The sequence below is a fragment of the Pan paniscus genome, chromosome 21, assembly GCF_029289425.2.
Source record: "Pan paniscus chromosome 21, NHGRI_mPanPan1-v2.0_pri, whole genome shotgun sequence".
Taxonomy (NCBI): Eukaryota; Metazoa; Chordata; class Mammalia; order Primates; family Hominidae; genus Pan; species Pan paniscus.
The window spans coordinates 853,205-866,602 of record NC_073270.2 but is presented as its reverse complement, the minus strand read 5'-3'; the positions used below and the strand labels follow the sequence as shown (position 1 = coordinate 866,602).

General features: G+C 41.1%; 1 protein-coding gene across 8 annotated transcripts in view; it reads left to right on the top strand.

Annotated features, from left to right (window-relative positions):
- The first annotated feature begins 443 nt into the window (after positions 1 to 443).
- LOC129394899 (phosphoglucomutase-like protein 5) overlaps positions 444 to 13,398 on the top strand; it is a 72,871-nt gene continuing 59,916 nt past the window's right edge. For 2 of the 8 annotated variants that reach the window (XR_008622283.2, XR_008622282.2), the window contains exon 1: positions 444 to 1,209. Coding sequence is in view for 4 of the 8 variants with exons in the window: in XM_063601013.1 (XP_063457083.1) it covers positions 1,132 to 1,209 (78 nt within the window). In the remaining 4 variants the exon portion in view is untranslated. The remainder of the gene's footprint in view (positions 1,210 to 13,398) is intronic. The other 6 variants (XR_010110991.1, XM_063601014.1, XR_008622284.2 and 3 more) reach the window with 5 other exon arrangements.

Genomic DNA, 13,398 nt, shown 5'->3' with positions numbered 1-13,398 from the left:
GAAATATGTGTCGTCTGTGTTGCTGCTGTTGCAACCACCACAACAAACAAACAAGTGAAAAAAAAAAAAAAAGAATCGTCCATACCGGAAAGTGTGCTGTTTTGGAGGAGACTGGGGAAAGTGTAGATGGCTCGAGTGGGTCCTGTTGGATTGAAGTCTGACAGTGGTGATTCCCTTCAACAAATGGTCGGGGTGGGAGGGTACACACACACACACACACACACACACACACACACACACACACACACACACACACACACACCCCACACGCAGCACCAAGCCTCCGATTTCAGCGCTGGCAGGAGAGAACCATTCTTAGCTCGCCTTTCCAGGGTTATTTTTGGCTGAGGCTGTTCGCTGATGGCAAAAGGTTTCAGCCCCCTCCCAAATCCCTCCCCGTGCTTGTTCTAAAGAGAAACTGGTGCGTGTAGGCTGCGCACTCCCAGGGAGACAGGGAGACGGGCCTGGCGCCGGAGAGGAACCCGGACTCTGCCCAAAGTCTCGCCGCTCGCCGGCTGTTTTCTGGCGGAGGGTGTGCCCCGGAGGGCGGCGATCGCGGGTGAAGGCTGGGGCCAGGCGCGGGTGCAGGCGTCACCGGGGTCGGGCTAGCAGGCCCTGGAATCAGGCTTTTGGGACACCCCGAAAGTGAGTCCAACTTGGGGAGAAACTGAGGACACCTCGGGCGGTCTGGCAGCGGAGAAGGTGGGCGGGAGAAAACTTTACAGGAAGGCAGAAGCCATCTCCGCCGAGGGAGTCAGCGAGCAGCCGCACGGAGAGGAGGGGCGGGCAGTCCCCAGGCGGGCACAGGGCGCAGGGTGCCGACCTGCCGGAGAGGGGGCCCGGGCGCGAGGCGGAGTCGCGGCGCACGGCCAGGCTGGTGGAGGCCCCCGGCAGGCTGCAGATTCCCTCCGGCCCCGGGAGCCGCAGCAGGACCGGCCAGGAGGCGCCACGGAGGGGAGCCCCATCCCGGTGCTGACAGCGCCCACCGCGCCCTACGAGGACCGGCGGCCGGCCGGCGGCGGGGGTCTACGGCGACCCACCGGCCTCTTCGAGGGCCAGCGCAACTACCTGCCCAAATTCATCCAGAGCGTGCTATCGTCCATCGACCTGCGCGACGGTCAGGGCTGCACCATGGTGGTGGGCAGCGACGGCAGGTACTTTAGCAGGACGGCCATCGAGATCGTGGTGCAGATGGCCGCGGCCAACGGGGTGAGTGTCCAGATGCCCCTCGCTTCCCGCCGCGCCGCCGCCATGCCCTCTCCTAGCCCTTGTCCCCCTGCTGCCTCCGGGCCCAGCTGGGAGGCCCCTGCCCGGCCCAGGCTTTGCTTCCTCACTCCCGCGTCCTCACCCTCCAGCGCCCCACTCCCGCCGCGCTCGCAGCCTCCCCGGCGCACCCCGGACACTGGGTTCTATTAGTACCCACCGCCCCCAAAAGCCTTGAGGGGTTTCCGTCGTTCCTGGAGCCACTCCGGGCGCCCTGGACTCTTCTCCGACTCTGCACACATCCCGCACCTGCTCATTTTTCTTTCGGACATTCTCTTACCCGGCCCTGTAGATTCCAAGGCAGCTCCCAGTTTTCCATATTGTTCCCAACGCGTTCACTGCCCACAGTCCCTACACAAGCTTCTTTCCCAGGCTCACAACATAGTCCCTCTGCCCCGTGCCCTTTTTGCAATAATCTGCCAGTCCCCTAAGTCTTAGCTCTGCCTATTTAACAGTAGTGGTGTCTCAGAACACACACACACACACACACACACACACACACACACACACACACACACACACGATCCCTGACATATTTGGCAAGAGTAGGCCCTGAAGGTTTTTAATATTTTGGTTCTTTAACCCAGTGGAATTACTGAATGATTTATTTAATTAGGGTAGGGATGGAGTGGATCCATTTGTTTGATGCTAACCAGCCTGAGCTCGCAGTTCCCGGGGGGGCATATCTCTAAATGGTCTGAAATGAGATTTGCAGTGGTTTTCTTAATGCAATTCCCAACTTCTCTCCAAATGCCTTTTGACATTTGACAACATTTCATGCCTCTTCCCCTTTCGGTTTTCATCCTTGTTTTCTCTCCCTTCTCCCACGACCTCGGTAGTCTTCTGCAATCCAGATTCTCAGACTTCGGGTTTTTCTCCCTCTGCCCCTTTCCTCTCTGTCCTATAACTAGAAGCACCTTTTGGCACAGACCCGTATCCCAGTTTCCTCTTTCCCAGGTCCAGCAGCATCTCAAGGACATCTACAAGAGGGATACCTAATTTCAGGGGTCTCTGAATGATATGTGGGAAACATCGTCTAAAAAAGTAATTTTATCCTTATTCATGCAACCAGACCCACACTCATAGAACTTTTCTTTAAGGGGAGTGTCTTGCAGATGTATAAATGAGTGTTAACATCTTTAAAAGCGAAACTGAAGAATTCCCTGGCATTTGAATTCCCTCCTTCCTTCCCAACCCTCTCCTTTTCATTTTCTCATTTATTATTAAAAACATTTTTAAAGGATCTCCATACTTCATATTTATCTACTATAATTCCTCCTTCTCGGTGTTGCAGGGATGGGGAAAGAGGATTTTTTAAAAAACACAATAAAAAGCAATTGGGAGAAACAGGGCCAGTGGTGTTGGGGTGGGTAGTGGAATTGTGATTTTTGACTCCAGTAGACAATGATGCTGGATATATGGGGTTTGATTTCTCTCTGGCTCCTCACTTGGGATTGATGAAGTTTGGCTAGAATCAGGGAGTTGAAGAGAGGTTGACAAATGGTCTTTCACTCTTCTCTGACAGACTGTTCCTGTGGAGTGATGGAGAATAATGAGCCTTGGGAGAGCTATGGGAGCTCTCATACTCCTTCCCGAGCCAATTTTTTAGGGAGTGAGAGAAACATGGCCTGTCCAATACTTGTTGTGGGTCAGGATATTTTTGAAGCTACGGTTGTTGATTTGCATGGGAAAATTATTATGTCTTATTATTTCTTGTCCCACTTTACCATAAGGGCTCCTCAGCTTCTTACTTCAATGGGTCTTCCATGACAAACACACTTTATTAACTCTAAGAGTGGAATTTATTTTAACAGATAATTAGCATAGGTCAATATATGCTTAAAATAGAGTCAAATTAAACCTACTAGCTGTTATAAAGGACAGATGACAAATTAAAATCCACATAGAAGCATCGACTCTTAAATAATCTGAAAGTACTACTTCTAAGAGGGGTGGGCATGGGTGAAGGGAATGGTGGACATGTTTCAGAATTTCAAAAGCCAACTTTAACCAATCTTTTCCTCATTTTGTTCACCTTCTTGGGGGCTTATGCTAAAGTGAAGTGAATAGCCATAAGGCTGGCTTCAGGAGAAAGGTGGTCTAAAAGAACTGGATAATTATAAGCAAAATTGGTCTTGAATGATTGAAAATTGATGAGAATGTGCTTGTCTCCTGATTTGGCATCCTGAGTTAGACTCAGGAATACTGAACTTGGATCCCAAAGGCTTTGGTCTTTTTTGATATCCTATTGGATAATCATAAGCAGGCTAGAAAAATAGGAAACTAGAATTTATTCTCTTTGAACTGACAAATCTGACCAGTGGGCTGCATTCTCTATATCTGAAAAATCTTGGTTTTGATGGAAAAAGTTAATTTTACAAAGCAATTTTCATTTTTTAAATTAAATTTCATTTTTTTTTGAGACAGGGTCTCACTTTGTTGCCCAGGCTGGAGTGCAATGGCACAGTCTTGGCTCACTGTAGCCTTGACCTCCCCAGATTCAGGTGATCTTCCCACCTCAGCCTCCTGAGTAGCTGGGGCTATAGGTGCACGCCACTACGCACAGCTGATTTTTGTGTTTTTACTACTCATAGGGTTTCTCTGTGTTGCCCAGTCTAGTCTAAAACTCCTGATCTCAAGAGATCTGCCTGCCTTGGCCTCCTAAAGTGTCATGAACCACCATGCCCAGCCTACAAAGCAATGTTCTAGGAAAAACTATAGTTACTCTTTGATTATGTAATTGCTGGAGAAGAAAAACATGGCATTTCTAAAATGATGAACTATATTATTTATATTTTAATATCTCATAAAGTTTGAAATAGACATTTCAAACATAAACATGTATAAAAATTTCTATAAATTAAAAATATAAAATCAAAAACATTTTACAATTATTTTATTATAAAATTATTATAGAATCAAAAACATTATAAATTTAAACAACTTTTTAAAAATTTTATTTTGGGATTTCCCATGGAGTGATGGAGAATAATGAGCCTTGGGAGAGCTATGGCAGCTCTCATACTCCTTCCTGGGCCAACTTATTTAGGAAATGGGAGAAATATACCCTGTTCAATGTTTATTGTGGGTCAGGATATTTTTGAAGCTATAGTTGTTGATTTGCTTCAAACTTTAAAAAATTTATTATAAAATTATGGGATGTAAAAAAATTTATTATAAAACTTTGAAATTTTCAAACTTTCAGAAAAGCAGAGAGATGAGATTAATGGCACTCATAGGCAAACATAGAACATAGATTGTAAACATTTTGCTATATTTGTGTCGTGATTATTTTTTGCTTGTGTTTGAAAGTATATTAAAGAAAATGATATTTTACCCCTAAATTCTTTAGTACAGATTTCTAAAAAAATAAGAACATTTTCCTGTATAGTTACAAAATCATCTTTTCAAACAAAATAAAAAATGGCTTTTTAATATCATTTATTACCCAGTCCACATTCAGATTTCCTCAATTATTATGAAATGTCCTTTTATTTTTTGAGACAAAGTCTTGCTCTTTCACACAGCCTGAAGTGCAGTGAAACAATCTTAGCTTATTGCAGCCTCAAACTCGTGGGCTCAAGTGATCTTCCTGCCTCAGCTTCCTGAGTAGCTAGGACTATAGGTGCACACCACCATGCCCAGCTAATTAATTTTTTTGTAGAGATGGAGGTCTTACTACGTTGCCCAGGCTGGTCTCAAACTCCTGGCCTCAAGTGATCCTTCCAGCTTGGTCTCCCTGAAATATCTTTTGGGGCTGGTTTGTTCAAATTAGTTTCTTCTAATCAAGGGACACACATTGCATTTGATTATTTAGCTCAAGACTTTTTTAACGTGGAAAATACCCATACTCTTTGTTTATGTATTTATTTAGTGAAATTGACTTGTTGAAAAACTAGTCAGTTGTCCTGTAGAATATTTCCCCTTCTGGAATTTTCTGGTTGCTTTTTATGGTGTCATTTAACTTTTCACTCTGTTTTTTCCTGGTTAACTGGAAGTTAGTTCTAAAGGCTTTTAGGCCTGCTATAACAAAATACCAAAAACTGGATGACTTATAAAGAACAGAAATTTATTTCTCACAGTCCTAGAGGCTAGCAAGTTTAAGATCAAGGAGCATGTGGTTTTGATATCTGGTTAGGACCAACTTTCTGGTTCATAGATTGGCCTTCTTGCTGGGCCCTCACATAGTGGGAGAGACTAGCTAGCTCTCTGGGGCCTCTTTTATAAGGGCACTAATTCCAATCATGAAGCCTCTGTCCTTATGATCTAATGACCCCCTAAAGGCCCCACCTTTTAATACCAGCACCTTTGGGGTTAGGATGTCAACATATTAATTTTGGGAAGACATACACGTTCAGCCCATTGCAAGGTTTAGTTAGATTCAGGTTCAACTTCTTTTTTTAAAGACTATTTCATAGGCAATAATGTGTATTCACATCCCATCATTAGTGATGGTGAGATGATCGCAAGGTTAGGGTGATCACTGCCTATCTCCTCTGCTATATTCCCCCTTGGGTCAAGCCAGTAGTCTGTGACGTGAACTTTGTACCATGTGTATATTCAGTTATATTCTGTATCAATAGTTACTTGATTGTTTTAGCATTTATTAATGATCCTTGCTTGAGTTGATTATTTCATTAGGGGTTTCAAAATGGTGAATTTCTAATTCTCTAATTCTATCTACATGTTTTAGCTGGCATTTTTCTATAAGCAGACCATTTTCTTCACAACTGGGTTATTTGGCTACCCTGAAACATAGTTCCTTCCGGGAAGGCAGAACATATGTTTATTTCTGTCTTTTAAAAATTACTGGTGTTTGGAGTGAAGATTAGGTGAGTTAACTACCTCCACAGGTGACAAATGAATTTTGTTTTGTCTCACTTTTGCTTTTTTGAGTATCACTGTGGATGCTTGGATTTTTATATTTAATTTGAATGGATTAGGGAATAAATGAGAAGATAGGTTTTATCTGTTTCTGTAGTTTTTATGTGGCTGTGTGAACTTACTTTTAAAAATTCCCAGAAATATTTTAATTCCCCTTTAAAGCTATAAACTATGTCATACTATAAAGCAAAAGAAAAACCAATCATGTGAAGAGTAAATAGTATCGTTTAAACGAATTGTGGTTAAGCTTAGTTTGTAACTAATTAGTTTTGTATTTTCTTTCTACTTTTATCTACTTCAGAGCCTCTTCAGTGGTTTAGATCTTCTATGTGTCAAATTATTCTAATCTCTTAAAAAGTTTAAGAGCTAAAATACAACACAATGACTACAGGAATGCCTTTGTCCTTTTCTGGGTGGGTACACCTAAGGCAATTTCTTTTTCTCTTCTTTGTTCTCTTCTTCTTTCTTATTCTTAAATCATCTTCAATATTGGACAGATGACAGCACTGTGCCTGCCTCAAGATGTTTCTGACTTTTTCTTTTTCTTTTCTTTTTTTTTTTGAGATGGAGTCTTGCTCTGTCACCCAGGCTAGAGTGCAATGGCACAATCTTGGCTCACTACAACTTCCACCTCCTGGGTTCCAGTGATTCTCCCAACTCAGCCTCCTGAGTAGCTGGGGTTACAGTCATGCACCACCACGCCTAGCTAATTTTTTGTATTTTTACTAGAGACGGGGTTTCACCATGTCGGCCAGGCTGGTCTTGAACTCCTGACCTCAAGGGGTCTGCCTGCCTTGGCCTCCCAAAATGCTGGGATTACACGTGTGCGCCACTGCGCCCGGCCGTTTCTGACTTTTTCTAAAGTCTTCTTTCTCTGGAGATGACATTATATAATAGCACTGTTCAATAGAAGTTTCTTTGATGATGGAACTGTTCTATAATCTGCATTGTCCCAGCCACTAGCCATATGTGACTACTGTAACACTTGAAATGTGGCTAGAGCAACTGAAGAACTGAATTTTGCATTTTACTGAATTTTAATTAATTAAAATAGAAATGCAAATAACCATAAGTGGTTAGTAGCTACCATACTGGACAGCAAAGATCTATAATTCAGCATTTAAAATCAATTTTGTTTTGTTTTCAAAAATGGAGTCAGACTGTTACAACCCAAAAGAACTGCATGTTAAATTAAGGTAAATCACCAAATACTGCATACACATTTGGGAAATCCAAACCAGATTTTTTCATGTGATAACCACACCCTCTTTTGACTTTAGCCTTGGAGGTAATGGAGTATGGCAGAAAAAACCCTGTATCAGCAGCTGGAAGACTCACCTTCTTTTCCTAGCTCTGCCATATATTGACCAAAAGAGTCAAAGTCCATTCAGATGGTTGAGGGGCCTTGGAATTTTGTTTTTGGTTTTCACATACAAGTTGGAGGGCAGATGCGTTAGCCTCTTGAAATACCCAGAGACCACTTGTTTCCTCATCTAAAAATCAGGTATGACAGGATCATTTAATTATCCTGGAAATCAGATGAAGCACTGCATATGAAAGCACTTTGTAACATCGATAGCACTGGGAAATGTAAAGACCTTTTACTGAAATATAAAGGTGTATGGTCAACTGAATATATCTCAGATGATTATGATTTGACTGTATATATTGAATATAACCTGTAGTGGGCCCCTTGGTAAACAGCTTACAGTTTTGTTGCAAGTTTTAGCCAAGAGAAAATTTATTTGTTGACTAGTCATGCCCTTTATTGGCCACATGATGAGCAGCAATGATATTAACACACAGTGCACCTTGCAGAATTCAAGAATGTCTCAGTGTCTTGTGAACTAGGAAGCTGAAATGCAGTGGTATGCAGAAGGCTGGCTCAGTAGGAACCTTGGGAGTGTCCTCCAGATAGATGTTTGTGCAGGTTGTATTTGATTCCAGTTGGCCATGAAAAGCTGGTTGCTCTAAAGAATGAGAATATACTTGGTTTTGCATTTACTAGAACTATCTGGGGAACAAATCTTGGGGTGGAAGAAAGGAGGGAGGGAGGGAAAGCTGTGCTTCAATACCTAGGGCTTCTTTCCTGGAATGGATCTGAGAATCTGGGATTGGGTGGCTAATATCTCATCTCTAGAAGGGAGAAAGAACTGGGTGTTGAAGGCTTTGTATTTTCTACTGGACTTCACTACAGAATAGGTGAATGGAATGGGCTGCTATGATCCAGACATTAGGGAGGACAGGTTTGTGATACATTAGAAAACTTGAATGAGCCCTTCTATGATTCTCTCTTCCCTCTTTCTGCTTCCCTTTCTGAATCACCATCCGCAGGTTGTGGAATTAGCAAATCTATTATGTGAGCAATAGCAAACTTACAGGAGCCCTTGGCTCCATCTATCTCCCTGTTTGTGTCAGTTCCTTCTGGATGCTTTTAGTCTGTGGTCTTCATTCACTCTTTTTCTGGGGAAGTAAAAGGAGTGGGACAGATTATGAGAACAGCTGGGTCCTCCCAGTTGCTGGGGTGGTTATTTTAAGCTTTGTTTAATGTGTCCAGAGACCCAGATGGCATTTTTAACTAAGCTGCTTTATTGAATCTTGTGATAAAGCATAGTGATGTTTATTGAAAAGGCAGACACACATCAGCAACATTATGCGTGAAACTTGCTCTAAGAATTTTCTATAAAACATCTGTTCTCTTTGAGCCTTTTGTGAACTCTGGAAGTTTGCTAATTTCTATACAGACTTGAGGACAAGAAGTTGGAACCCACTTTTGGAGATGTCCAAGCATAGGTATTGGAATCATTAATCCTAACCCTCTCAGTTTTAAGGCCCCGGATACCCTTCTGTTAGACAACAGCAACATGAGCAAGCATTGTAATAACATTTAAACAAGATTATTTGGAAATAATGGACAAGAAAAATTAGTATAAATTGTTTGGGGATTTTAAAATTAAAGATAAAAAGCTAGGGCTTCAATGACCTGTGCCAGCCTATAGCCTTAAGAGTCAATTTGCAAACACTCAAGATTTGGCCAGTATGCCTCTACTACTTCTACTTAACACAGTCAAAGGGAAATTTTTAGATTCTTTCATCTGATTTGACTCTCTTAGTTACGAATAAGAGGATATCTAGAATATATATGTGACTTGTTAAAATGAAAACCCACCTTCTCTGAGTCTTCAAATATCTTTCATATCTTACATTTTTAGTAACATCAACTTTTGAAGTCATGTCCGTAGTTGTATGAAAAGAAAAATTTCAGGAACATTCAACCTCAAAAGTTCTTTTTCTTAGTCTGAAGTCGTAGAAGCATTTGACTTTTACTTTCTCTTTTTAAATTAGTACTAGTAGGTATTTTGTATAAATATAATATTTAGTTATTGCCTTTGTATTCTTTTTCTCTAGTAAACATCCTGGTTTTTAGCTATCAATATGTAGTTTTACATTTAGGGATTTCTAATGGAAAGACAAAGGAATCTGAAATCAGAGGACAAGAGTTTATTCTACTTGACCAAACACATACAAAATACTGGAAGGAGAGTTTTACAACAAATATTTAATATATATGACATGTAAAAAGGTTTTCCAAATCAAGAAAATTCAAACAATTCAATACAAATGTCATCAATAATAACACATGAACAGGTGGCCAACCTTATTAATAACAAGAGAAATATAAATTAAAACAATCCATCAACTTGTAAAACAGATGAAATTACCCAGAGTTGGTGTAGGTGATGGAAAATTGTCATGTTTGTATACTGTTCATAGAAGTCAAATTGACATAACTTTTTGGTCAGGCAATTTGGAAGTATATATCTAAATTAATAGAGTAGTTTTCTAATAATCTGGGAATCTCTTAATCTAAGAATCTTTACTGTAGATTTTTCTAGAACAAATGTACAAACATCTATGTACAAGGGTACTCACTGCAGCATTTTGCTAAGGAAAAACTCAGAAAAAAATCCATATGTTCAACAGAGAACAGGTACATAATTTATGACACAACCGCACAATATACACCACTAAAATAAAGAATATAAATTTATATGTAGTATGAAAAAGATGTGAATGATAGCTTGTTTGTGAAAAACAGCAATGACTGGAATATTGTGTGTAACATAATCCTGCTTTTCTGTATATAATGTAGGCATAGAAAATAGGATTGAAAGGACATACTCTAGTCAACAGTGTATATAGCTTGGGTGGAGGGGGTGTATAATGGGGAAGGAGAGTCCCTATACATCTCTGGATTTAAAAGATCATACATGCATATGCATTACCTTCAAAATTAAAATGATAAAGACAAAAGGAGAAGCTTTGGATTTGAATCATGATACTACTGTTTGCAACTTATATGACCGTGGGGAAGTCGCCTAGCTTCCTGGGGTTTATTTCCTCATTTGTAAAAATAGGGAAAGTAATAATACTTGTCTACATGTCTTCTAGGGTTGTTGGGAGGATTGAATGTGATAATGGGTTACAGCATTATGAATTATTTATTCATATAACACAATTATTATAAAAATATTTTGCTCTGATTAAAATAAAAGAAGGACGAGATCGTGTGTGTTTTTCAGTCCCAGTAGCTTTACTAACCAGAAAGCACCTGCTGATGTGGTGATCACAGTTGCTTTGGTGCAGCTTCCTCTTGACTTTTGGCATTTGTCCATGCTGCTAGCTAAGGCTGAGGTGGCGACTGTGGAAGTTGTGAGCTCCTCCCCCTCCCAGCACACATTTGTGTGCGTACTCACACTCATGCACACACAAACACACACACGCACACTCTATCACAGTACATGAGGTGGCAGCAGCTGCTCCGGCATAGACTTTCACACAACATAAAGGACTTTTTTAGTGTGGTCTGTGCATTATTTCCTGTTAAGCATGAGCTGAGTCAGTGCCATGCTTTTCCATCTGAAACCTTTCTGAGGCTCAGGCTGTGTTAAGAGCAAACCCTGTCCCCTCCATGCCCACCCCATGGCCCTCTACTGAAGCCAGATCTTAATCTGCTCATTTCATGAGGATTTTCAAACCGAATGGACTGGGCCATGTGAGAGATCACTGAAAGGAACAGACCAAGCAGAGGCTAAGAGACTCCACGCTAATCTGTTGAGTCGTCTGAAAATGCACAGCTGTGGGAGCTCACAGTGCTTTAAAGTACTTTGGCAGGATGTTTGTTCAGGGGGCCTGTTCCTGCAGCCCTGCTGAATGTTTGGTTAGGAGGCATAATCTTTTTTTGGACAGGATCTCCCAAATGTAAAGTGATAGATGCTAATGTGGAATATAATACAGAAGATCCAGCTTGGATGTCATAAATAACAATAAATTGTTTAATCTTGCTGAGCTGTATGTAAATCTATGATTGCCAGAGGTCTTTAGTTCACTGGAACATAGTATGGGGGCAGGGGCACTTAGCAAATAGGCAGTTATTATTTTCCAACCAGACAGAAACTGGTCTGATGGAATTTATCTAAAAAGGCATACACATGGATTTTAATTAATTGTGACAATTACTCAGAGAAAACACATGGCCCTAAAGAGGCTGAGGGGTTTTTTTGTTCTACCTATAAATGTATATGTATATTCACCTATATTCTACCTATGTATAAGTAAGAGAATGAGTTTTTGTTTTGGGGATATATATTTATACGTATCTATACAGATAGATATACACATACTTAATTTCTGTCTACCTATTAAGGTGCGGTGCCAGATGGAAAGTATTTTTAAGCATTTAGATAGTTTATTCTATAGCATATGTGTGCATATAGCCCCCCCATAAAGCTTTGTCTCTTTTCTGGATATATTTAACAAGAGGCTAGAACAGAGTCCAAAATGTCAGAAATGTTTGAACATTCCATAGAAATGAAGGAGGTGTTTCCAAATGACCTATGTTTCTATGGCAATAAATAGAACTTGTGCTGCGTTGGATGGGTCAGGAGTAAGGAATATAAACAGTGTAAGTATGACTATTCCAGGCAGAAATCTACCTTGTAAGAACAGCTTTGTGCAGTGAGCTCAACAACATTGATCAGTTAGCAGTCCGGTTCAGTACAACATTGATCAGGTAGCAAGCCGGTTCGGCAGTGCCAGTCGGAGACACAGATGGGGACAATCAAAGAAGATGCAGGTCAGGACAAGGATGCAGACATGTACCTGTCACTACCATGGACTTCAGCAGCTTCTTAGTGAGCAGGTTTATGATTAAAGAAGAAAGACATCGTTGATATGTAAGCATGTTACAATTAATTTGCTGTTTAGTTATTAGCAAACTACAACCAGTTTTTAGTTTTTAGGGCTTTTTTTCTTTTTTCTTTTTTGAAACACGTTCTTATTCTGTCATCCAGGCTGGAGTGCAGTCGTTATCCAAGCTCACCGCAGCCTTAAACTCCTGGGCTCCGTGGATCCTCCCACCTCAGCTTCCCAAGAAGCTGGGACTACAGGCGCACGCCACCATGGCCAGCTAATTTTTCTTATTTTTTTGTAGAGATGAGGTCTTGCTGTATTGCCCAGGCTGCTCTTGAGCTCCTGGCTTCAAGCCATCCTCTTGTCTTGGTTTCCCAAAGTGCTGGGACTATAGGTGTGACTCACCATGCCTGGCTTACATCCAGTTTAATTTATACTACAGTGTGGGTTTAGTCCTCAAACATGTTTTTGTTTTACATATAAAAATTTGAGGTAAAAGAACATTTTTACATTGGTCAATAATGGTACATTTAAACAATGGACGACTATATCCATTAAAATCGTGTTGTGGAAGAATATTCAGTGACATGGAAAGATTGACTCAAGGGCAAGTGAAACGTGTCAAGAGTCTGTTAGGTACTAGACACTGTAAACTGGGTCTTGGCTGTGTTACCTGCTTACATCCTCCATCATGTGATCTTTTAGATAACAAAATCGAGATACATAGGGATAATGGGTGGGCCGATTGAAGAACAGAACTTGGGCCACACTTCTAGATGCCTGTGACTTTTCTGCATTTATTCAGATATTAGGAATTGATTATGAAATCCATGGTGGTTTGATGCTAATGAACTCTCATCTATCTCTCCAGCATGTGTGTAAAGACTTCCAGAGGTACAGGAAGTTGAGGATGAACTCTCTTACTTCCATCTGGTCTCCATGTAACAAATCATATAACTGCACAATTATCCAAATGCAAATGAAGGAGTCCCTTGATGTTTGGATAACCACATTCATGCCTTGAGTTTGTTATTTCTTGAAATTGCCCTTATCCGTCTC